The sequence below is a fragment of the Scyliorhinus torazame genome, chromosome 17 (genome assembly GCF_047496885.1).
Source record: "Scyliorhinus torazame isolate Kashiwa2021f chromosome 17, sScyTor2.1, whole genome shotgun sequence".
In the NCBI taxonomy this organism is placed as follows: domain Eukaryota; kingdom Metazoa; phylum Chordata; class Chondrichthyes; order Carcharhiniformes; family Scyliorhinidae; genus Scyliorhinus; species Scyliorhinus torazame.
In genome coordinates this window covers 1,043,488-1,070,310 of record NC_092723.1, presented here as the reverse complement: position 1 = coordinate 1,070,310, position 26,823 = coordinate 1,043,488, and the positions used below count along the sequence as shown (strand labels likewise).

At 49.3% G+C, this 26,823-nt stretch overlaps 1 protein-coding gene across 2 annotated transcripts in view; it reads right to left on the bottom strand.

Moving 5' to 3' along the window:
- Positions 1-639: 639 nt before the first annotated feature.
- Positions 640-26,823, bottom strand: part of LOC140393615 (laminin subunit beta-3-like) — a 118,580-nt gene continuing 92,396 nt past the window's right edge. For both annotated transcript variants that reach the window (XM_072479885.1, XM_072479886.1), the window contains exons 17-22: positions 23,221-23,365; positions 17,591-17,798; positions 11,842-11,983; positions 8,925-9,101; positions 4,521-4,671; positions 640-1,137 (exon numbers count right to left, since the gene is read on the bottom strand). In XM_072479885.1, the coding sequence (XP_072335986.1) occupies positions 998-1,137; positions 4,521-4,671; positions 8,925-9,101; positions 11,842-11,983; positions 17,591-17,798; positions 23,221-23,365 (963 nt within the window). In that variant the 3' untranslated portion in view covers positions 640-997. The remainder of the gene's footprint in view (positions 1,138-4,520; positions 4,672-8,924; positions 9,102-11,841; positions 11,984-17,590; positions 17,799-23,220; positions 23,366-26,823) is intronic.

Genomic DNA, 26,823 nt, shown 5'->3' with positions numbered 1-26,823 from the left:
AAATATTTTGCGGTGTGCACTACGTGCGCGGATGTTGCGAGCCTATGGGCTCGCCGCCTAGCGGCAGCAATACCGCTCACTTTCGTCAAGCGCCGCACGAATTTGATGACACTTTTTACAAACCCCTAACCCTAACCCTAACCCTAGCCCTAACCCTAATTGTTTGACACTTTTTACAAACCCCAACCCTAACCCTACCCCTAGCCCTAACTTTTTGACACTTTTTACAAAACCCTAACCCTAATTTTTTCACACTTTTTACAACCCCCTAACGCGAACCCAAACCCCTAACCCTAACCCTGACCCTAACCATAACCCTACCTTTTTGACACTTTTTACAAACCCCTAACTCTAACCCTAACTTTTTGACACTTTTTACAAACCCGTAACACTAACCCTAACCCTAGCCCTAACCCCTAACCCTAACCCTAAAAATTAGATTGAAGGATGCCATTTTAAGCTACTTATTGCCTCCTAAAATGTGCAAATATTTTGCGGCGCGCACTACGTACGCAGATGTTGCGACCCTATGGGCTCGCCACCTAGTGGCAGCAAGACAGCTCTCTTTCGTCAAGCGTCGCAAGAATTGTTTGACACTTTTTGCAAATAATTCTGAATCCCAGATTGTATACCAAAGACTTGTGATAAGTTATCATTTATTGAATTACAACAACTCAATAAAACATTGTGTTTTAGACAATTTATGAAATATCTAACATTTGAAAATAAAGATTCTTATTTTGCAGCGTGGTAAACATAAGTTTTTTTGGTCGCTAAAATTTGACTCATTAGCATGAAAAGGTGGAAATGTGCAAGTGAGAGTAAAAATGTTCATCAGGGTATTTCTTATTCATAGTTGAGGACAAAATTGTTTCCAAGTGGGGCTGAATCTCTCATTCCGCTTGAATCTCATATTTAATGGCCCAATAATATTCAAACATAATGATGACCATCAAGGAAGTAACCTTTCTAAATCTCACACAATACCCAGGAATAGTTATGGTGCACATTGATCATAGTATTGTGCTTGTGATTCAATGAATTCCTTGATCTTAGTGACTTGATCCTGATAATTATCCAGTTGAGAAAATTTCATCTCCAGTTGCTTATTTCCTTTTGCAAGGTCTTGTTCAATTTCTAAAATAAAAACAAGTAAAATGTCAGGGTTATATTTTGGGTTCAATCCATCAGGTATTCATAGAATCAGAAAATCATAGAATCTCTACAGTACAGAAGGAGGCCATTCAGCCCATCGAGTCTGCACCCACCCTTCGAAAGACCACCCCTTCTAGGCCAAATCCGCCGCTCTGTTGTAATGTGGTGGTTCAAAAATTCACCAAAAGGGAATGTTGACTAAAATAGTAGATTAATTTACATATTTGCACGGTAATACAGTGGTTAGCACAGTTGCTTCACAGTGCCAGTTACACAGGTTTGATTCCCAGCTTGGTTCACTGTCTGTGCGGAGTTGGCATGTTCTCCCCGTGTCTGCGTGAGTTTCCTCCGGGTGCTCCGGAAAGAACGTGCGGACTCCACACAGACAGTGACTCAAGCCACTCTGACTGCCCCATGCTCCGGATCCAGCCCCCCCCCGCTCCGGCTGCCCCGTGCTCCAGACCGAGCCCCCGCCCCGACGACTGCCCGTGCTCCTGATCCAGCCCCCCCCGCTCCGACTGCCCCGTGCTCCGGATGCAGCCCCCCCGCTCCGACTGCCCCATGCTCTGGACCCAGCCCCCTCGCTCCGACTCCCCCGCTGCTCCGGTTGCTTCACACTCTGCCCTCAGTCCCGCCACCTCGAATGCCTCGTGTGTGTCAGACTCTGTCCCCGCCACTCCAATCGCCCCGCACACCGGGCTCGATGCCTTCGCTCCGGCTACCCCGCACTCTCATTGGATTTAGCACCGGTTTTAAACTGGTTAGGCACCTGTCCTTCAAGCCCCAAAGACCGAAAAAAGGTCGTAAAAAAACCCAAAACACCGAAAACTCAGAGAAAATCTCCATGGCCGGGAGCCTCCCTCTTTAGTGACCGCTCCACTCACGAGCGCCACCTGAAGTTGAACCAGATGGGATTTTTACAACAATCGATGATAATTGACATGATCACTTTATATTGCAGATTTATTAACTCATTTAGATTCCACCAGCTGCTGTGATGGGACTGAAACATCAGTCCCCGGAGCATTAGCCAGTGTCTCTGGGTAACCTATCCAGTGGCTTCAGCATTTTGCCACCTCAACTCCGACTGGAAGCTTGAATGGAGCATTAAATGGCCGTGGATCAGTCCTAACTGATCTGTGTCAAATTTCAAATACTTTGACTCTTTGCTTCTTTCCAAAGCTTATTCCAAAGCTCTAACCAATTGGATTGAATTCAATTTTGGCAATGGGAATCTTGCCCGCTGTTGGGTAAACTGGGAGGATTCCCACAATGCATCCATGTCCATCAGCCACATAAGTGCTCAGTGTCAGCCTTTCCCTGAGATTTAGGACCCCCGGGCAAGAAATTCCCCCCCCCCCCCACCCCCCACCACCACCACACCCCCAGCTGCCAGAAAATCAGGGTTTGATAGATATACAATGCCAACAAAGAACAAAGAAAAGTACAGCACAGGAACAGGCCCTTTGGCCCTCCAAGCCTGCGCTGACCATGCTGCCCGACTAAACTAAAATATTCTACACTTCCGGGGTCCGTATCCCTCGATTCCCATCCTAGTCATGTATTTGTCAAGATGCTCCTTAAACATCACTATTGTCCCTGTTTCCACTACCTCCTCCGGCAGTGAGTTCCAGGCACCCACTACCCTTTGTGTAAAAAATTGGCCTAAATAAGGTTCGATACAGCTGCAACATGACTTGCCAATTTTTATACACAATGCCCGGCCAATGAAGGCAAGCATGTCGTATGCCTTCTTGACTACCTTCTCCACCTGTGTTGCCCCTTTCAGTGCCCTGTGGATCAAGATCTCTCTGGCTGTCAATACTCTTGAGGGTTCTACCATTCACTGTATATTCCCCACCTGATTCAGACCTTCCAAAATGCATTACCTCACATTTGTCTGGATTAAACTCCATCTGCCATCTTGCCGCCCAAGTTTCCAAGCGATCTAAATCCTTCTGTATGCTCTGACAGTCCTCATCGCTATCCGCAATTCCACCAACCTTTGTGTCATCCGCAAACTTACCAATCAGACCAGTTACAGTATCCTCAAAATCATTTATATATACTACGAACAGCAAAGGTCCCTGCACTGATCCCTGCGGAACACCACTGGTCACAGCCCTCCAATTAGAAAAGCACCCTTCCATTGCTACTCTCTGCCTTCTATGACCTATGATGTGGCGATGCCAGCGTTGGACTGGGGTGAGCACAGTAAGAAGTCTTACAACACCAGGTTAAAGTGCACAGGTTTGTTTCAAACACTAGTTTTTGGAGCACTGCTCCTTCCTCAGGTGAATGAAGAGGTATGTTCTATGACCTAGCCAGGTCTGTATCCATCTTGCCAGCTCACCTCTGGTCCCGTGTGACTTCACCTTTTGTACCAGTCTGCCATGAGGGACCTTGTCAAGGGCCTTACTGAAGTCCATATAGACAACATCCACTGCCCTGCCTGCATCAATCATCTTTGTGACCTCCTTGAAAAACTCTATCAAGTTAGTGAGACACGACCTCCTCTTCACAAAACCGTGCTGCCTCTCGCTAATATGACCACTTGCTTCCAAATGGGAGTAGATCCTGCCTCGAAGAATTCTCTCCAGTAATTTCCCTACTGACATAGGTGCCCCTGGGAGCAGTGGCTAATATTGGTAATGCACCCAGGGAGAGGCTGAGGCTCACTGAGAAACCCAGGCTAGAGGTAAATGAGGGTGAGATGGAGATCATGAGGAGGAGGTTGCCAGCTTGGGGGAAGCAAAAGAAAGGTAGAGGTGTGCTAGCTGAGGTGGCAGATGAAAGGATAGGGGTGTGGCTCTCAGTGGCCTTCCTGTTCCTCATGTGAGGTCCTTTTATTGGGCACAGGGTGTCCATGTACCGCACTCTGGGAGGTTGCAAGCAAAGTCAACAGGGTTTGCTTCTCAGTGTTCCCAAATGGCGACTCCCTTGCCTACCATTTGTTGAATACTGATGGTGGCAGGATAGGGCCAATTGCCCACCTAAAAGCCTTATTTAGTGTCCGAGAGCGATGGCTATCCATGAATATTCCCACGCTGGACCTAATCAGGTGGAGATGTGGATGTGGCAGAATACCCACCCTGCATCTTCCCGCTGATCAAATGTCCTTTCCACCTCCAAACTCACATCCAACAAATGGAACTTCACTACGATATTTTGTGTAATGATGTTTGTGTGGAACACGTGTGGACCTCCCCTGCCAGTTTTGATGTTCCTAATGAGCTGTTTCTTTCTAAATTGGAATTGAATGATCAGCAACATCAAAAACATTTGTCCATAATTCTTCAACATTACAAACTGATCTTTACACAAAATACATTTGACTTCAAAGTAAATAATTTCCAATAACTTACTTCCAATTTCCTGCACCCTCTGTTGAACGTCTTTAAAGTAATGATCAGCCTCAAATCTAATGTGATTTACCCGATCAATCAGGTCTTTTGGCAGTGATTCCGGAACATTATTTTGTAGTTTTCCGTGCAATGAAATAAGTTGTTTCAGATTCTGAGCAAGATGAAAAAAATTAATTCAAGCTATTCCCCCTTGAACTTTACAAACATACAGACATATATTGCATACGGGGGTTCATCAATCCAACTGGGCAATTGCTTTTCCCTCTGTATCGCAGTTCTGAAAGGTTGTGAAGCTTTAAAAAATAACCTAATGAAGCAAAAATTGATAGGCATCAAATCATTTGATATTCAGCTTTGTAGTTTTCATGGAGTTAATCATTCTTGGAATGAAGAGGGGTGCGATTTTTCAGTCCTGCGGCCCCCTCAAAGTCAACGCATATTTTGCTGGTCCGTCACATTTTCCATCCCGCCCGTTACAATTCCTTTGGCGGGCAGGGATATATAGATACATAGAAGATAGAGCAGGAGGAGGCCTTTTGGCCCTTCAAGCCTGCTCCACCATTCATCACGATCACTGCTGATCATCCAACTCAAAAGCCTAATCCTGCTTTCTCCCCATAGCCTTTGATCCCATTCTCCCCAAGTGCTATATCCAGATGAAAAATCTCACCCTAGATTTCTGCACACTTTCAGAAATTAAATGTACCTTTGAAACTATTTAAAATGATATTTCAATAGAGTTCATATGGGCCCCAATTTTAACTCTGTGCAATTGAAGTGTTTTGAATGCATTAAAATCTTGCTTTATAAATCCCAGCTGAGTATAATAGATCCACTGAGCATAATTGAGATCCACATTTACTGAGGATACAAAGCTAGTTGGAGCTAGACAAGCTGTGGGGAGGATGCACAGAGACTGCAATGGGATATAGAGTCATAGAGGTTTACAGCATGGATACAGGCTCAACTTGTCCAAGCTGCCCAGTTTTTACCACTAAGCTAGCCCCAATTGCCCCCATTTGGCCCATATCCCTCTATACCCAACGTACCCTTAATAACTGTCTAAATGCTTTTTAAAAGACATTGGTTAAGTGTAATATAATGCAAAGAAATGCCAAGTTAATCATTTTGGCAGGAAAAAGCAGAATAGTTTTAAAAGATGAGGGACTGGAAAATGTTGATATTTAGAGCAACTTGGCTACCTTTGTACATGAATTACAGAGAGTTAACATGCAGGCAACATCAAGCAATTCGGAAGCAAATGGTATAGAACATAGAACAGTACAGCACAGTACAGGCCCTTCGTCCCTCGATGTTGTGCTGACCATTTATCCTAATCTAAGATCAACCTAACCTACACCCCTTCAATTTACTGCTGTCCATGTGCCTGTCCAAGAGTCGCTTAAATGTCCCTAATGACTCTGACTCCACCACCTCTGCTGGCAGTGCATTCCACACACCCACCACTCTCTGTGTAAAGAACCTGCCTCTGACATCTCCCCTATACCTTCCTCCAATCACCTTAAATTTATGTCCCCTCGTGACAGCCATTTCCACCCTGGGGAAAAGTCTCTGGCTATCCACTCTGTCCATGCCTCTCATCACCTTGTACACCTCTATCAAGTCACCTCTCTGCCTTCTTCGCTCCAGTGAGAAAAGCCCTATCTCCCTAAACCTTTCTTCATAAGACATGCCCTCCAGTCCAGGCAGCATCCTGGTAAATCTCCTCTGCACCCTCTCCAAAGCATCCACATCCTTCCTATAATGAGGCGACCAGAACTGGACACAATGTTCCAAGTGTGGTCTAACCAGGGTTTTATAAAGCTGCAGCAAAACCTCGCGGCTCTTAAACTCAATCCCCCTGTTAATGAAAGCCAACACACCATACGCCTTCTTAACAACCCTATCAACCTGGGTGGCACCTTTGAGGGATGTATGTACGTACACCCCAAGACCCCTCTGTTCCTCCACACTTCCAAGAATCCTGCGTTTAACCCTGTATTCAGCATTCAAATTTGACCTTCCAAAATGAATCACTTCACATTTATCTAGGTTGAACTCCATCTGCCACTTCTCAGCCCAGCTTTGCATCCTGTCAATGTCCTGTTGTAACCTGCAACAGCCCTATACAGTATCTACAACTCCACTAACCTTCATGCCATCGGCAAACTTACTAACCCACCCTTCCACTTCCTCATCCAAGTCATTTATAAAAACCCCAAGAGCAGAGGTCCCAGAACAGATCCCTACGGGACACCACTGGTCAACGACCTCCAGGCGGAATACTTTCCATCCATTACCACTCGCTGTCTTCCTTTGGCCAGCCAATTCTGTATCCAGACTACCAAATTTCCCTGTATCCCATGCCCCCTAACTCTCTGAATGAGCCTACCATGGGGAACCTTATCAAATGCTTTACTGAAATCCATAAACACCACTTCCACTGCCCGACCTTCATCAATGTGTCTCGTCACATCCTCAAAGAATTCAATGAGGCTTGTGAGGCATGACCTGCCCCTCACAAAGCCAGGTTACTATCTTTAATCAAATTATGTTTTTCTAAATAATCATAAATCCTATCTCTCAGAATCCTTTTCAATATTTTGCTCACCACAGACGTAAGACTGACTGGTCTGTAATTCCCAGGGATTTCCCTGTTTCTTTTCTTGAACAGTGCAACAACATTCGCCTCCCTCCAATCATCCAATACTACTCCAGTGGAGAGTGAGGACGCAAAGATCATCGCCAACGGCGCAGCAATCTCCTCCCTCACTTCCCGTAGTAACCTTGGGTATATCCCGTCAAGCCCAGGGGACTTATCTATCCTGATGCTTTTCAAAATTTCCAGCACATTCTCCTTCTCAATATCAACCTATTTGAGTCTATTAACCTGGTTCACACTGTTCTCATGAGCAACAAGGTCCCTCTCTCTCGTGAATACTGAAGCAAAATATTCATTTAGGGCCTCCCCTGTCCTTCCCTAATCCTTCCCGCCAGGGCTTTTTCATGCCCCCTTCTATCTCTCCTCAGTCCATTTCTGAGTTCCTTCCTGGCTACTTTGTAACCTTCTCGAGTATTGCCAGATCCTTGCTTCCTCAACCTTACATAAGCTTCCTTCTTCCTCTTGACTAGAAGCAAGCTCCACTTCTCTTGTCATCCAAGGGTCCTTCACCTTACCATTCCTTCCTCGTCTCAGTGGGACAAAACTATCCAGCACTCGCAGCAAGTGCTCCTTAAACAACTCCCACATTACAGTTGTGCATTTCCCCAAGAACAACTGTTCCCACTTTATGCTGCTCAGGTATGTTAGCCCCTAATGTCTGGGCATTGGACAATAAGAGTAAAGAGGCCAAATGCAACTCTGTAGGATTGTAGGGCTTTGGTGAGACCACACCCAGAGTACTGTACACAGTTTAGGCCTCTTTACCTGAGGAAGGCTATATTTATCTTACACTGTCTCCAATAAATGTTCACAGGACTGCTTCCTTAATTGAGGTGATTGTACAATGGGAATGTTCAGCAAGCTAGAGGGTTGTGAATCTTTGGAATTCTCTACCTGAGATAGCTGTAGTTGCCCAGTTGTCGAGTGTATTCAAAACAGGGGTCAATAGGTTTTTGGATTAAAAGGAAATACTGGGCCGTGGATAGTGCAGGAAAGTGAGGCAGCAGATCAGCACACAGAGAAAGCTGAAAGGAACGAATGGTCTACTCCCGCTGCTGCTTCTTATGCCCTTATCCTGGTGTGAATTGAAACCTTGTATGTGTACACGATAACAAATGCAACCGGGGCTGTTTAGCACCGGGCTAAATCGTTGGTTTTGAAAGCAGACCAAGGCAGGCCAGCAGCATGGTTCGATTCCCATAACAGCCTCCCTGAACAGGTGCCGGAATGTGGCGACTAGGGGCTTTTCACAGTAACTTCATTTGAAGCCTACTTGTTACAATAAGCCATTTTCATTTTCATTTCATTTTTCAGTTGATTGTTAAGACTTTTTGTTCCAAATGAAACCTGTCACCAGTTACATCACATCAAAGAAAGGCCAGGAAGGACTGAAAGCATCACACAATGCACTTGTTCAGATGACATTAAACAAAATGCATTTCAAAAAGCAATAGAAAGTTTTCAGAATTCATATACAAATAATTTGGGATGTAGCCACATTGTTGAAATATTAAATTAAAGCTGAGAAGAGGCTGTCTGAAAAATACATTTCTCAGTTTGCAACAGATACTCATCCTGTGCACTCCTGGGTCAAGTTTTGTAGCATAATTGGGAGGTAAGAAGTTCCTATTAACTTAGCTTTTGTAGAACTAATACATAATTAACAACACGTGAAATAAAATAAACACTGAAACCCCATTAAAATGTTTTTCCGTGATCGATTTAATTTAATGATTATCTACCTGCTCAGCCTCGTCACCCAAACTCCGTGAAACAAGAGCGCTGGTTTCTAACGCTGTGGCCTTCCTCCAATTAAGATCATTTTGCTTCTGAAGGTTGTTGATTCTATTAGTGAGGTTCCTTAACCGCTCGGTCATTTCTAGCAAATTAGTTTCTGTATGAGTGAGCTTGTCTTCGATCTGAAAAAGAGATATGATATGGACATGTTACTATTAAGACCCCAAATCGAAGCAGACAATCATAGAATCATAGAATCCCTACAGTGCAAAAGGGAGCCATTCGGCCCATCGAGTCTTCACCAGCCCTTGGAAAGAGCACCCGGCTTAAGCCCATGCCGCCACCCTATCCCCATAACCCAGAACCCTGCCTAACCTTTTGACACTAAGGGGCAATTTAGCAAGGCCAATCCACTTAATCTGCAGGGGCGGCATGGTAGCACAGTGGTTAGCACTGTTGCCTCACAGCATCAGTACCCGGGTTTGATTCCTAGCTTGGGTCACTGTCTGCTGTCTGTGCAGAGTCTGCACATCCTCTCCGTTTCTACGTTTCCTCCGGGTGCTCTGGTTTCCTCCCACAAGTCCCGAAAGACGTGCTTGTTAGGTGAATTGCACGTTCTGAATTCTCCCTCAGTGTACCCGAACAGGCGCCGGAATGTGGCGACTAGGGGTTTTTCACAGTAACTTCAATACAGTGTTAATGTAAGCATACCTATGACACTAATTAAGATAATTATTATTATTGTTGAACTGTGGGAGGAAACCGGAGCACCTGGAGGAAAGCCATGCAGATATGGGGAGAAAGCGCAGACTCTGCACAGACAGTCATTCAAGGTTAGAATTGAACCTGGGTCCCTGCAGCTGTGAGGCAGCAGTGCTAACCACTGTGGCACCGTGCCGCTTCATAGTTGCATTGTTCTTCGGAATTTACTGCAAATTAATCATGGAGGGAAAATGTAATAAATTTAGAGGACCCAATTATTTTTTTCTAATTAAGGGGCAATTCAGCGTGGCCAATGCACCTACCCTGCACATCTTTCGATTGTGGGGGTGAGACCCATGCAGACACGGGGAGAATGTGCAAACTTCACACGGAGAGTGACCCAGAGCCGGGATTTGAACATGGATCCTCAGCGCCATGAGACAGCAGTGTTAACCACTGTGCCACCCTGCTTCCTAATTATCTCTAGTTTAGAACTGTTCCATATTCCTTTACCATAACACAATAAAAACATATTCTTAACTGTACCATTTTCAAAATTTGCTTCGGAATTTTCCAAGTCTCAGTGGATAGCTAAATAAATTCCAACTTATCCATTTCATTACTAAATAAGTTGCTTTGTTTTCAAGCAGTGGTGGGCTGAATTTCCTGTAGAGAGCCAATCGCCGTCTTGTGGAGAGCCAATCACCACTTTGCTTTTGGAATTTGTGCAATTGCCCCCAACCTATTATCTTACCCAAGCCACCCCCCCTTTTAACGGCATTAGCCACCACATTTGGTAAGTGTAAATGTGGCAGCCACTTTGATAAACTCAGACAGGAGATGAGAGTGTGAGAGAAGTGGGGGAAGGGGTTGGATGAGACAGGGGATATTGAGGGTGTGAGTGACGGGATGCAGTAGTCGGGGGGGGGCAGTTGATGGGTGGGTGGTATTCAAGGATGTAGTTGAGTGGGTAGTCTCAGGTGTGGGGTTTATCAGAGGGATCTTTTAGGGTTGGGAGTGTAATCGGGAGCTTAGGATGTATTCAGGAATGGGGAAGTCCGGGGCTAGGGTGTAGTTGGGGGATCCAGTTGGAAATAGGCGAGGTCATTGGCAATGGGGGTGGGAGAGCAGTCAGTGGGTTAAACGGATAGTCAGGGAATGGCAGGGCAGTGGGAAAGCAGGGTGCCAGGTGGGTAGTCGAGTGATTCAGCGTGGGGTTTGGGGGGAGGGGGGTTGTTGGGCAGGCTATTCGATGGAGACGTTGGAGGGATGGAGAGGTGATCAGGAGAGTGATAGAGCGGGTATGTGGCATTGGGAAGCATTCAGGGAGTTAGGAGGATATATAGGGTTGGGAGTGTAGTCAGAGGGATCAGGAGGATGGTCTGGGGGTGTCGGGAGAGTAGTTGGGATGTTCAGAACTGTGGTCACGGGTTAGTCAGGGGTTCGGGAGGGGAGTCAGATGATCCAATGTGGGGGAGGTCAGGCAGATTAGTAGCATAGTTATTCAAGGGTAACTACTTTTAATCCTTCTAACTTTACCTGTGTAACTATTCTGGTAAGAAAATCAGAACCACCTGAAGTCTCTGACTTTAAATCAAGTTTTGGAGGGTTTCTGTCCATGAAAATTGCCCAATGGAAGTTGAAACTTCCCAGGCAATTCCCATAGTGTCAGTGCATGGGGACATTCAAGAGGACCCCCAGTGCATCTCCCAGGATAACTCCACCGTATGACCATCCAGAAAATGGAAAATCTGGGTTGACATATTTTCTGTCACAAATAGATGTCAATAAAATAAAGATAAAAACTATGTGCTCATGTGCGTTTGGTCTGTGATGTAAATGGTACAGCACTTGATGTGTGATCAGAATATTTTGGTGTTCAAATTCTCCATCTAATTGTCAATAAAATCCATTTGCTCCAATTTGCTGAGCTGTACTGGGAAGGTACAAAAACAAGATCCTCCATCACTAAAGAGGAAAGATGGAAAAATGTCTGCTTTGTTTAATCTTGGCTTGTGTTGACTGAGCTTGGAGCAATATTGAGGGAAAATGTGGAGACATTTGAAATTCAGACAATTGGTGTTTTGTATAAAGGAAGAACCTGTGTGACGGTGAGGAAGGAATACTGGCTGCAATGTTTCAGGGAGGACTTGGTGCAGAAATGTTGCTGTTATTTTCATTCTGGTTGAAGGAGGTTTGAAAATAAAATGCTTCATTTACCTTTGTGCTTTGATCCTGGACGGTGTCAATTGCCTCTGTGGCATCTTCAATCATGTCATTCACATTCTTCAGGGCTTTATTGGCATCAGCCAGAGCATCCTTAACCTTGTCAATGTTATTCTTCACTCTGCTAGCTCTGTCCCTAGATCACAACAGCAATGGAAGAAGAATAAGGACATCTTAATTTGAATGTAGCTTTAATCATACATCAAAGACAATAGAAAAATAACCGCTTTAAAGCATAGGTGGTGTATTGGTCTCTATCAGGATTTAAACTTAACTTTAGGTGTGCTTTTCCAATCATATCCTACCTTATTTTCGATTACTTGATAGCAGGATCAGTGCATCAAAATGCAGTGTAATTTTGAAGATTATTGCTGATGTGTTAGGCAGGCTGGTTCGGTAGGGACTGCACTTGATGCAGTGATGCGAGAAACAGGCCTCTAACACCGTTGAAGATCCAACACAGTTTTATTGAACGATCAAACTATTATACATACTCAGCTGTGGGTCGACACTATACTGAGCTGACTGGAGACCTAGTACTAACCTGACCAAGACTTACTAGCTACCGCATGGTGTTTGTACTTGCTAGCTCGTGGACTCTGACTCAGTGGCTGGGTCCAGAGAGAACGGGAATCCTAGTGCCCTCTGGCTTTATAGAGGTAGTGTCCTGTCTGATGATTGGCTGCACTGTGTTATGTGATTACTGGTCATCCTGTGTGTCAATCACTGCCTGTCTGCATCTCATTATATACATGCGTGGATATTATGACATCTCCCCCCATTTTTTTTTTGTCAGATAAATAAATACTACGGTGTGCATGCGCATATATATATGTGTATGTGCCTGACTATATACAGAAATGTGTCTCAATGAACGTATATACATAGGAAGGTGGCGATAGTGCAGATACATGACAAGCGAAACAATATTTACAGAGGTCAAAATGATGAAGTCACAAGAAATGTACAAAAATTCAGTTTATAGGTTTAGTCTCTGCGGTGGGCGACGAATTCTTGTTGATCGCCGCAGAGGTGGATCAGGAGCCGCCTGCACCTGGATAGGTGGGATGGCTGGCATCGCGGTGGGCGCGTGGGCCGGCAGGATTGCTGGCAGATCGGTGGCCTCGTGGTAGGGTACGTCCGGAGGAGGCATCGCAGGCGGCGGGGCACGGCAGTCAGGTAGTGGGCGTGGAACTCTTTGCAGTGCCCGTATGTTGCGCCGTAGCAGGGAGCCATCAGCCATGCGGACAAGGAATGATCTTGGGGCCACTTGTTTGAGCACAACAGCTGTGGCTGACCAGCTGCCCTCAGGCAACTGTATGCGAACATGATCAGTCGGGGCCAGCTCGGGTAGATCCGCGGCATGAGCATCGTACGTGGCTTTCTGTTGGGCCTGGGACTGCTGCATTTTCTGTAGGACCGTGAGGTGGTCAAGATCGGGAATGTGGATGGCTGGAACTGTGGTCCGCAGCGTGCGATTCATGAGCATCTGCGCTGGAGACAATCCCGTGGTCACCCTGTATGCTAACATTGCCAAGTTGAAATCGGAGCCTGAGTCTGCAGCTTTGCACAGCAAGCGCTTTACAATGTGGACCCCTTTTTCGGCCTTCTCATTTGACTGTGGGTAGTGGGGACTGGAGGTTACTTGATGAAAGTTGTAGGACTGTGCAAAATCAGACCATTCCTGGCTGTAAAAGCAAGGGCCGTTGTCGCTCATGACCGTGAGCGGTATCCCATGCCTGGCGAACATTTCTTTGCAGGGTTTGATTGCCGCCTTCGACGTGAGCTCGGACAGTTTCACTACTTCTGGGTAACTGGAGAAGTAGTCGACCAGGAGTACATAGTCACGCCCCTTGGCGTGGAAAAGGGACCACGGAGAGGTCACAATTTCGTGCTGCTGCAACGTTTCTTTGGGTTGAGCTGGCTGAAATTTCTGACAGGTAGGGCAATTAAGGACGGTGTCGGCATTTCTCGACCTCAAGGTGACCCTCATGGAGTTGGCCCAGCACCATAGCACGCATACTCTGAGGAATTACGATCCTTCGAGTTTCAGAAGGATTCCCTCCACCACCATCAGGTCGTCTTTTACATTATAAAACTGGGGACATTGTCCCTTCTGCCAGCCATTGCTGAGGTGCTGCATCACGCGCTGCAGCAGAGGATCCTTGGCTGTCTCCTCACGAATTTGGACCACCCGTTCGTCGGAGGCCGGAAGGTTCGAGGCACACATCTGCACTTGGGCTTCTATGTGGCAGATGAAGTCACTTTGCTTATGTGGTGTGGTAATGGACCTGAACAGGGCATCTGCAACAATCAGCTCTTTACCTGGCGTGTAGACCAGTTCGAAGTCGTAGCGGCATAGCTTTAGAAGAATACGCTGTAAGCGCGGTGTCATGTTGTTTAAATCCTTCTGGATGATATGGACTAGAGGCCTGTGGTCCGTTTCAACCGTGAATCTCGGCAGGCCATAAACATCGTCGTGGAACTTGACTATCCCTATTAGGAGGCCCAGGCACTCCTTCTCAATCTGAGCGTACTGTTGCTCAGTGGACGTCATGGACCTGGAGGCATACGCCACTGAAGCCCAGGACGAGGAGTCATCCCACTGAAGGAGCACCACTCCAATGCCGTCCTGGCTTGCATCAGTTGATATCTTGGTTTCCTTGGTTGGGTCGAAGAACGCTAAAACCGGGGCTGTCGTGAGTTTTGCTTTCAGCTCGTGCCATTCCTCTTCATGCGTGGGCAGCCACTGGAATTCCGTCGACTTCTTGACAAGGTGGCGGAGGGCCATGGTGTGGGATGCCATATTGGGAATGAATTTCCCGAGGAAGTTGACCATTCCGAGAAAGCGGAGAACCGCCTTCTTGTCCTTCGGGGTCTTCATGGCGTTGATCGCCGAGACCTTGTCGGCGTCTGGCTGCACGCCCTGCTGCGAGATGTGGTCACCTAGGAATTTGATCTCTGATTGACCAAATGAGCACTTGGCCCTGTTGAACTGAAGACCATGTTCATGGATTCTTTGGAATGCCTTCTTGAGGCGAACAATGTGTTCCTGGGGCATTGTGGACCAGATGATAACATCGTCAATGTACACTCGCACCCCCTCGATGCCCTCCATCATCTGTTCCATGATGTGGTGGAATACTTCGGAGGCAGATATGATGCCAAAAGGCATCCGGTTGTTGCAGTAACGACCAAACGGGGTGTTGAACGTGCACAGCTTGCGACTGGATGCATCCAGCTGTATTTGCCAAAAACCTTGGCGGCATCGAACTTAGTAAAGAATTTGGCATGAGCCATCTCACTGGTCAGCTCTTCCCGTTTTGGTATTGGGTAATGCTCCCTCATGATATTGCGGTTTAGACCCTTAGGGTCAATGCAAATGCAAAACTCCCCTGACGGCTTCTTGACGCAGACCATGGAGCTGACCCAGTCTGTGGGCTCTGTGACCTTCGATATGATGCCCTGGTCTTGGAAGTCCTGTAATTGCTGCTTGAGGCGATCCTTGAGGGGCGCTGGCACCCGGCGAGGTGCATGAATCACAGGGGTGGCGTTTGGCCGGAGCAAGATTTTGTATCGGTATGGGAGCATGCCCATACCATTGAACACGCTGTGGTACTGCGTGATGATGTCATCTATGTCGGCCTGCAAGTTTCCATCGGGCGAGGCCGTTGCCGGTGATGATGACATGGTGTGGACGCGCTGAACCAGGTTCAGGAGCTTGCAGGCACGAGCACCGAGCAGAGATGCTCTGTCAGGCCCAACAATTTCAAACCGCAGCGTCGCTTTGATGGCCTTATTAGATACCCCGAGTTGACATGAGCCACTGGCGGCTATGGGATTGCCATTGTAGTCAAGGAGCTGGCAGGCCGGTGGAAGAATGGTTGGTCTGGCGCAGATGGTGTTGAGGTCGGACTTCGAGATGAGGTTCTCCAATGCGCCAGTGTCCAGTTTGAACTGGATGCGAGCCTTGTTCACGGTAAGAACAGTACACCACTCATCGTCGGGATCCACACTGAGGATCAAGAGGCGTTGCGTAGGTGTGGCGGAAGGTAGCGCATGCGTCGTTATGATGCCCACCCGGTATGGGGACTTGAGGCACACAGCATCAGGGTCTGTTGGACTGTCGGGATCGGAATCTGGCATTCCGTGTTGTATGGAATGGACACTTCTGCGCTGCATCTGGGATCGCTGGCTGCTGAGCGGTGGAGCAGATCTGCAAAGGGCTGCGTAGTGGCCAAGCTTGCCACACTGTGGACACTGGCGTCCTTTTGCCGGACATTGCCGCTTTAAGTGGGCGGAGCCACAATTCGGACACGTCATGACGCGACGTCAGCGCGTTCCATGCGCCATCGCGCATGCGCAGTGCGGTCGCTCGACGTACGCACCTGCGCAGTTGGGTTGTCGGTCTCGTCGTCCACTCGGTCGTGGCGCGCATGCGCAGGGACCCGGGAAAAGCGTGTGAAACGGCCACTCTCCTCGATGCTCAGGCCCTGCATCTGTGCAATGGCCTGCATCCGTTCCGCCTCATGGGAGGCCAGCTTCGCGGTCTCTGTCACCCTGATGTGGGAGTAGCGATTCTTAGCGTGCTCATGGACAACGCACATCTCGATAGCGACAGGGAGGGTTAGCTGTTCGACTTTCAGGAGCTGCTGCCGAAGGGAGTCGGAGTGGACCCCGAAAACAATCTGGTCCTGGATCATGGAATTGGCTGTCAAGTCATAGTTACATGACTGCGCTAGGATGCGGAGATGGGTGACGAAGGACTGAAAAGGTTCATCCTTACCCTGAAGCCTTTGCTGGAAAACGTACCGTTCAAAGCTCTCGTTCACCTCAATGTCGCAGTGGCTGTCGAACCTCAGCAGGACCGTTTCGAATTTTGACTTGTCTTCGCCTTCAGCGAACATAAGCGAGTTGTAGATGTGGATGGCATGGTCCCCCGCTGTGGAGAGAAAGAGCGCAATCTTCCTGGCGTCCGATGCAGCTTCGAGGTCGGAGGCCTCGATGTACAAGAGGAACTTTTGCTTGAAGATCTTCCAATTTGCGCCGAGGTTGCCGGAGATGCGGAGCTGTGGAGGAGGCTGGGTGTTTTCCAAGTTACCGGATGGTTGCTTGCTGGTCAAGGCTGATTCACTCGAGGTAGGTCTGTCAATTGTCAGTATCACTCCGTAGTACCATGATGTGTTAGGCAGGCTGGTTCGGTAGGGACTGCACTTGATGCAGTGATGCGAGAAACAGATCTCTAACACCGTTGAAGATCCAACACAGTTTTATTGAATGATCAAACTATTATACATACTCAGCTGTGGGTTGACACCATACTGAACTGGTTGGAGACGTAGTACTAGCCTGACCAAGACTTACTAGCTACCGCATGGTGTTTGCACTGTGCTAGCTCGTGGACTCTGACTGTCTCAGTGGCTGGGTCCAGAGAGAGCGGGAATCCTAGTGCCCTCTGGCTTTATAGTGGTAGTGTCCTGTCTGGTGATTGGCTGCACTGTGCTGTATGCTTACTGGTCATCCTGTGTGTCAATCACTGCCTGTCTGCATCTCATTATATACATGCGTGGATATTATGGCAATTGCTAAATGAATATATATTGTAATAAGTGTGGCTCCAAAAAAATTGAGACATTTAAAATGACCCCCATGCAGGAATGTATCAAATGGTTCTAGATTACAGTGAGGAGATTGCCTCTCTCTACCAAGCCTAATTATATCGATAATGAGATTCACATAATACCTGGCTTCGTTTGCATCTTTGAGAAGAATCTTTGCCTTGATAACATCATCCTGTGTATTTGCCAGGATTTCACTTACATCAGGAATTCTGGCTGCAATGTTGCGTAAACTGTTGATCTTATCTCTGATTGTAATCGCGTCAGTGGGAAGTTTGAGTGAGAGAACATACTCACTAATTCTCTGAATTTCATCTGGATCGGCCTGTGTAGCTGTAAAAATTAAGCAACGTGTAAACAGACAATGTTATTAAAGCAGCCGGGGAACCTAGCCCATAGACATCATTAAAGCTTCATGATTTGGGAACACCGCACCCTTTGGATGTGCTTAAAGATACAGCTTTTGTTCCCCCTTAACTACCTTTTACTATGAGTTCATTTACGATCTCACACTGCACTGAGTAAAGTAAGTCTAAAGTGCACCTTATGTGAATAAGCTCTACAAATGTCATTGGCCACATTAGAACCTCAAAATGGCTGTTGATGACCTTAACTCATCTGTGCGATCTTTGTATTTCTTTGTCGGTGGAGTTATTAACTGATTTAAAGATTAATTCCTGCATCAGAAGAGTGAACAGAGGAATTCACTATGTGTTCATCCACTGATATCAGTGTGGTAAACCACTGTTACACACTGTGATGTAAGGTAGGACCTGTACTACAGGTTCGCCGGTAGCCCCTGCCTGCTGGCTCCGCCCAGTAGGAGGAGTATAAATATGCGTGTCCTCCATTCAGCAGTCATTTTGCCAGCTGCTGTGGGAGGCCACACATCTTACTGCAATAAAGCCACAGTTGTTTCCAACCTTAGTCTTTGTACAATTGATCGTGCATCAATTTATTGCAGTAAGATTTTCTAGAAGATGGACCTCCGAATCAAACCAGATCACCTGCAGCTGGATCCGCAGTCTAGCGATGCCAGAAAGGACTTTAATCACTGGCTAGTCTGCTTCGAGGCCTATATCAACTCAGCGACCACCCCTCCGACGGAGGCTCAGAAGATACAGATCCTGTACTCAAGGTTGAGCTCCAAAGTGTTTCCACTGATTCAGGACGCCCCGAACTACGCGGACGCCATGACGCTCCTCAAAGAAAACTACGCACAGAAAGCGAACACACTCTTTGCCAGGCATGTACTCGCCACTCGCTCTCAACTCCCTGGTGAGTCCATAGAAGACTTCTGGCGGGCCCTAATCCCTCTCATCCGGGACAGTGACTGTCAGGCCGTTACGGCCACCGAACATTCTAACCTTCTTATGCGCGATGCTTTTGTAACGGGGATTGGGTCGGACCTCATTCGCCAAAGACTGCTTGAAGGGGCCACGCTCGACCTAGCGGAGACTAAGAAGCTAGCACTCTCCATGACGGTCGCCTCACGTAGTGCTCAGGCCGACCCCTCCGGCCTCGCGGCCCACACTTCCTATCCCTCTTGGACCCCACAAACGGCCGCCCCAGCCGGGGCTTTACCCAGCCAATATGCCTGCATCACACCCCTATCAGCGCACCCCGGGGGTCCCCAATGTTACTTCTGTGGCCAGTAGAAGCACCCTCGCCAACGCTGCCCGGCCCGCGCTGCCATTTGCAAGGCTTGCAGCAAAAAGGGCCACTTTGCCGCGGTGTGCCAGGCCCGCGCAGTCGCCGCTATCGCCCTCTCCCCCCTGACCCACACACAATGGGCGCCACCATCTTCGTCCCGGACCACGCGCGGCCAATGGGTGCCGCCATCTTCACCTCCCCGGACCACGTGCGGCCCATGGGCGCCGCCATCTTGTCCCCCGCAGGATCTTCAGGCCGCCATCTTGTCTTCCCCACAGGGCATGGACGCCGACAACATTCCACGACCTGGGCCCCCCCCCCCCCACCACGCTCTCCATCTTCTGACGCCAGAGACGACCAACTGCAGCGCCTCAATGACGCTCGACCAGTCTCGTCCACACAACCTGGCCACCGGAGAAAATCAACGACCACGTGACCTCTTGCCTGCTGGACTCCGGGAGCACCGAAAGCTTCATCCACCCGGATACGGTAAGGCGCTGCTCCCTCGCGGTCCACCCCGCCAATCAAAGAATCTCCCTGGCCTCCGGATCCCATTCTGTCGCGATCCGGGGGTTCTGCACGGTCACTCTCACGATCCAGGGCGTAGAGTTCAGCGGCTTCCGCCTCTACGTCCTTCCTAATCTCGGCGCTGCACTACTACTAGGCCTGGACTTCCAGTGCAATCTCCAAAGCCTCACCCTCAAATTCGGCGGGCCCCTACCACCCCTCACTGTGTGCGGCCTCGCGAACCTAAAGATCGACCCACCCTCCCTCTTTGCCAATCTAACTTCAGATTGCAAACCCGTTGCCACCAGGAGCAGACGGTACAGCACCCAGGACAAGACATTCATCAGGTCCGAGGTCCAGCGGCTGCTTCGGGAAGGCATCATCGAGGCCAGCAACAGCCCCTGGAGAGCCCAAGTGGTAGTGGTTAAAACTGGGGAGAAGCACAGAATGGTCGTGGACTACAGCCAGACCATCAACCGGTACACGCAGCTCGACACGTACCCCCTCCCACGCATGTCTGATATGGTCAATCAGACTGCACAGTACCGGGTCTTCTCAACGATAGACCTAAAATCCGCCTACCACCAGCTCCCCATTCGTAAATCGGACCGTCCATACACTGCTTTCGAGGCGGACAGTCGTCTCCATCACTTCCTCAGGGTTCCCTTCAGCGTCACTAACGGGGTCTTGGTCTTCTAAAGGGAGATGGACCGAATGGTCGACCAGAATGGTTTGCGGGCCACCTTTCTGTACCTAGACAACGTCACTATCTGCGGCCATGATCAGCAGGACCACGATGCTAAACCCTTGCTAAATTCCTCCGCACCGCCACTCTCCTCAACCTCACCTACAACAAGGAGAAGTGCGTGTTCAGCACAAACCGCTTAGCCATCCTCGGCTATGTGGTCCAGAACGGACTTCTGGGGCCCGATCCCGACCGCATGCGCCCCCTCATGGAGTTTCCCCTCCCCCACTGCCCCAAGGCCCTCAAACGCTGCCTGGGGTTCTTTGCCTACTACGCCCAGTGGGTCCCAAACTACGCAGACAAGACCCGCCCACTCATTCAGTCCACCCACTTTCCCCTTACGGCCGAGGCACAACAGGCCTTCGCCCGTATCAGAGCTGATATCGCCAAGGCCGGGATGCACGCAGTAGACGAGACACTGCCCTTCCAAGTAGAAAGTGACGCATCAGGCGGCGCACTTGATGCCACCCTCAATCAGGCAGGCAGACCCGTGGCATTCTTTTCCCGCACCCTTCATGCCTCAGAAATTCGGCACTCCTCTGTCGAAAAAGAGGCCCAAGCTATCGTTGAAGCTGTGCGGCATTGGAGGCATTACCTGGCCGGCAGGAGATTCACTCTCCTCACTGACCAATGGTCGGTTGCCTTCATGTTCAACAACACGCAGCGGGGCAAGATCAAAAATTATAAAATCTTGCGGTGGAGAATCGAGCTCTCCACCTACAATTACGAGATTCTGTATCGCCCCGGCAAACTCAACGAGCCCCCAGACGCCCTATCCCGAGGTACATGTGCCAGCGCACAAGTAGATCGACTCCGGGCCCTACACGACAGCCTTTGTCACCCGGGGGGTCACACGGTTGTACCATCTTGTCAAGGCTCGTAATCTGCCCTACTCCGTCGAGGAAGTACGGACAGTCACCAGGGACTGCCAGGTCTGTGCGGAGTGCAAGCCGCACTTCTACCGGCCGGACCGTGCGCGCCTGGTGAAAGCCTCCCGCCCCTTTGAATGCCTCAGCGTGGATTTCAAAGGGACCCTCCCCTCCACCGACCGTAACACGTATGTTCTCAGTGTGGTCGATGAGTGCTCCATGTTCCCCTTCGCCATCCCCTGTGTCTGCCACCGTGGCCCTCAACACAATCTTCGCTTTGTTCGGCTTCCCCGCCTACATCCACAGTGACAGGGGATCCTCATTCATGAGTGATGAGCTGCGTCAGTTCCTGCTCAGCAGGGGTATCGCCTCCAGCAGGACGACCAGCTATAGCTCCCGGGGAAACGGGCAGGTAGAGAGGGAGAACGGGACGGTTTGGAGGGCCGCCCAACTGGCCCTACGGTCCAGGAACCTCCCAGCCTCTCGCTGGAGGAGGTCCTCCCTGATGCACTACACTCCATCCGGTCACTACTGTGCACCGCGACGAATAACACACCCCATAAACATCTTTTTGCCTTCCCCAGGAAGTCCACATTCGGGGTGTCGCTCCTGACTTGGCTCGCAGCTCCAGGATCGGTCCTGCTCCGTAGGCACGTCCGACTCCACAAGGCGGACCCGTTGGTGGATAGGGTGCACTTGCTCCATGCCAACCCCCAGTATGCCTATGTGGTGTACCCTGATGGCTGCCAGGATACTGTCTCCCTCAGGGACCTGGCACCAGCAGGTTCCACTCATACACACTTCCCCAGCCCGGCGCCACCCTACCCTCCCCCGATGCCCCCGACATTAACCCCACCAGGACCATCCCTACTTCCCCTGCCCACGCAAGAGGATGAAGAGGATTTTGGCACGTTCCCGGGGTCACCTGACATCAGGCCGGCACCGACGTCGCCGCCACCGTTACGTCGCTCCCAGCAGAACGTCAAGGCACCAGACCAGTCTCTAACTGGCACTGGACTTTCAAAAGACATTTTTTTTCTCTTCTAATAAAACACTGTACATAAATTCACTACTGTATATAGTTCTCCACCACTCCCGCCGGACTCATTTTTAACAGGGGGTGAATGTGGTAAACCACTGTTACACCTGTATTAGGCGATGTAAGGTAGGACCTGTACTACAGGTTCACCAGTAGCCCCTGCCTGCTGGCTCCACCCAGTAGGAGGAGTATAAATATGCGTGTCCTCTATTCAGCAGCCATTTCGCCAGCTGCTGTGGGAGGCCACACATCTTACTGCAATAATGCCACAGTTGTATCCAACCTTAGTCTTTGTACAATTGATCGTGCATCAATCAGCAAAATAAATGTTATTATATGTGAATTCCCGAGTTTTTATTGGTTCAGGTGGAATGTCGGTGGAATGAAATGGGCTCGATCCTCAGTTTTGCCGGCAGCGCACTAGGCGTGGGGGTGCCCACAATTGTCCGGCTGCCGGGAGGGAGAATTCCACTGCCAGTGGGGCTGCGCTGCACTGGAAAATGAGGCGGCGGGACAATCCCTCCCAATATGTAATATTTAAGTCAGAAAGAACAGCATCACTGATGCTCACTTTTCAATGCTCACTTCAATGCAGCAGCTATGCAATTGAATGACAGCAATGATACTGCTGCTTATTCACTCCTACAGTGTTGCACCTTTCACAAAACCTGAAAGCTTACAACGCAGCTTCATTAGACTAATTCCACTGTTTGTGAAAGGCAGATTGTTCTATTGGTTTTAGTATAATTCACTTCTTGCGTTGTGACAGGAGAATCATTTCTTCATAATGGGAAAGGTATAAAGTACAATACGTGAGTTTGCAGAAGAGCAACTACATGAAAATGTTTGTTGGCTTTGGACAGAAATCTGTTATTTGCCTCCCTTGTGACACAAATCAATCAAAATAGATTAAATCAAGACTTTGGACAGTAGATCACATACATGTCAGGAAATCTTTGATTGTGGCAATGAAGGTCTTGATGTCTGCAATGTTCTTTTTCATCTGATTGTTGACTGAGGCAACTTGATTTGTCAAACGCAAGGCGTTGCTTTTCATTTGTTGTGCCTTTTGATCTGTATTTTCAATCTGAAAGGTAGCACAGGTTAAATTACAATACATTCTCCACCACTGAAGTTTCCATATGTTTTGTTATGACTCCCTGGGCTGGTGTGCGGTCAATTCCTGCCTCACTTGACCCAGAGTCACAACGCAAATGAAATTAGATGTTATTTTAAAATAGCCGAGGTCCTTGGTTGAGCCAGTAAACTGCAGTCACCAGGTTTGTAACTTTAATACAAGTAACCTTTTATTATATACAGTATTGTAATTAAACTCACAGAAAATGTAACCGACTATCTATACTCCTTTCCCAATTCCCCCTCCCTTTCTAACTACTCCAGCAGAGGGCAGTAGAGCGGAGCTGCTGATTGATGTTGCAAGGGAAATTTGCATACCTCCGTTGTGGTCACCCTAACTTGAAGGTGTACCTGAGCTCAAGACCTTAGCTGTTCGAGTGAAGCCAAGCATCCAGCAGAGGGCAGTAGAGCGGAGCTGCTGATTGGTGTTGCAAGGGAAATTTGCATACCTCCGTCGTGGTCACCCTAACTTGAAGGTGTACCTGAGCTAAAGACCCTAGCTGTTCGAGTGACGACAAGCATCCAGCAGAGGGCAGTAGAGCGGAGCTGCTGATTGGTGTTGCAAGGGAAATTTGCATAGCCCCCGTTGTGGTCACCTAATTTGAAGGTAGTTTGTGGGGGAGCTGTTGGCAAGTGACACTTAAACCCGAAACACTTCTTCAGTGTTTCCCTCCTTACCCCCTCCTCTAACCAAAAAAATAACAACCGATGTAAAGATCAAGAGGAAGGCTCGAGGTCAGGAAGAAGTTGAACCGTGACACCACAGCCTGCAGGTAAGGGATTGGCTGGTGACTGGTAAGTAGTTTTTCTTTTATACTCCCTCAGGTGTTATCGTGCGGGGCGCAGAGGTTGCTGAGTGAGTGCTTGCTGAGAAGGGGAGTGAATAACAGGTAAGCTCGTTCTTTCTTTTTCTTTTTTTATCTCGGGGGATGGCAGGGAAGGTAGTGCAATGTTCCTCCTGCAGAATGTTTGAGGTGAGGGACGCCGACAGTGTCCCAGCTGATTTCATCAGCACCCGGAGTTTGTTTGTTTGATTGAGATTTTGTTTTTTCTCTTGACACACGGGAATAAGGGGGGGGGGCTCTCTCTCTCCCTCACTTGGTTAGGTGCGGGGGAGGTTGGAGACCCGTAGAGGGAGCCAACAGTGGGATTGGAGGTAGAGGCGGGAGCGGCCGGGGTCAGCATGAGTCAGCTGACTTACGGGAGTGCAATGGGGGGGGGGTTAAGTGGACGCTTGACTAGGGTGAGGGTGATCAAGGGGGGGGGGGGAGGACTGGGATGCTGCTTTGCTGGCTGTAGGGGAAGCAACTTTTGGAGTACAAGGGAGAGTAGGGACAGGGAGCCTCTGGCTGGGGGGCTGGAGTGTGCGGGAGGCGCGGGCACGTGGCTGGCCTAGAAAAGGAGATGGCTAGTTGGCGGGGGGGGGAGGGTAATTAACCCTCCGACCAAGCTGATCACGTGGAACGTGAGGTGCCTGAATGGGCCAGTTAAGAGGGCCCGTGTGCTCTCGCACTTGAAGGGGCTGAAGGCAGACGTAGCCATGCTACAAGAAACGCATCTGAAGCTCGCTGATCAAACCAGGCTGAGGAAGGGATGGGTGGGCAGGTTTTTCACTCGGGGCTGGATGCGAAGACCAGGGGGGTTGCAATCTTGGTGAGCAATCGGGTAGCACTTGAGGTGGGGGGTATTGTGGTGGATAAAGGGGGTAGATATATCATGGTGAGTGGTGTTACTGAACATGTCTGCTCTGAACTGGGACGATGCGGGTTTTATGAAGCGGATGTTGAGTAAGATTCCGGATTTGGAGTCATGCAGTCTGGTAATGGGGGGGGGGGACTTTAACACGGTCCTGGACCCGGCCCTAGATCAGTCTAGGTCTAGATCGGGTAAGAGGCCGGCAGCGGCCAAGGTCCTGAGGGGGTTCATGGACCAGATGGGGCTAAGTAGACCCGTGGAGATTCGCTTGGCCATGGACGAAGGAGTTTTCTTTCTTCTCCCATGTCCACAAAGTGTACTTGCGAATTGATTTTTTCGTGGTGAGCAGGGCGCTAATCCCGAGAGTGGAGGGGGTAGAGTACTCAGCCATTGCGATCTCGGACCATGCTCCGCACTGGGTGGAGTTGAGGCTGGGGGCGGAGAGAGGCCAACGCCCTCTGTGGAGACTGGATGTAGGATTATTGGCGGATGAGGAGTTCTGTGGGCGGATTAGGAGGAGTATCCAAAGCTCTGTGGCGACCAACGATACAGGGGAGATTTCAGTGGGTATGGTCTGGGAAGCGCTGAAGGCAGTTATCAGGGGGGAGCTAATTTCTATCAGGGCCCACAGAGAGAAAAGAGAGAGGATGGAGAGGGAGAGGTTGGTGGGGGAGATACCCACGGTGGACAGGAGGTATGTGGAGTCCCCCGAGGAGGGTCTGCTAAAAGAGCGCCGGAGCCTGCAGGCGGAGTTTGACTTGCTTACCACAGGGAAAGCGGAGGCCCAGTTGAGGAAGTTACAAGGAGCGGTGTACGAGTATGGGGAGAAGGCAAGCAGGGTGCTGGCGCACCAACTGCGGAAGAGAGAGGCGGCCAGGGAAATTGGGGGAATTAGGGACAGGGGAGGTAACACGGTCCTGAGCTCGGTAAGGATCAATGAGGTCTTCAAGGATTTTTATGGCAAACTGTATGAGTCAGAACTCCTGGAGGGGAGGGAAAGGATGAAGCAATTCTTGAACCAACTGAGGTTCCCGAAGGTGGAGGAGGACCTGGTGGAGGGATTGGGGGCCCCGATTGAGATGGAGGAATTGGTTAAAGGTTTGGAGGGTATGCAGTCGGGCAAGGCCCCGGGACCAGACGGATATCCCGCAGAATTCTGTGGGAAATTCTCAGAGATGTTGAGCCCGCTATTGTTGAGAACCTTCAACGAGGCTAAGGAAAAGGGAACCCTTCCCCTGACGATGTCGCGGGTCTTGATCTCTCTCATCCTTAAGCGCGATAAGGACCCGTTGCAATGTGGCTCCTCCAGGCCGATATTGTTCCTTAATGTAGACGCCAAACTGTTGGCCAAGATCCTGGCCACCAGAATTGACGACTGTGTCCTGGGGGTGATTAGTGAGGATCAGACGGGGTTTGTCAAGGGCAGGCAGCTAAACACGAATGTGCGGAGGCTCTTGAACGTGATCATGATGCCCTCGGAAGGAGGGGATGCAGAAGTGGTGGCTGCAATGGATGCGGAGAAAGCCTTCGATCGGATGGAGTGGGAGTACCTGTGGGAAGTGTTAGGCAGATTTGGATTTGGCAAGGAATTCATAGGGTGGGTCAAATCACTGTATCAGGCCCCTGTAGCGAGTGTGTCCACGAACCAGCTGTGGTCAGGGTACTTTAGGCTGCTTCGGGGAACGAGGCAGGCGTGCCCCCTGTCCCCCCTGC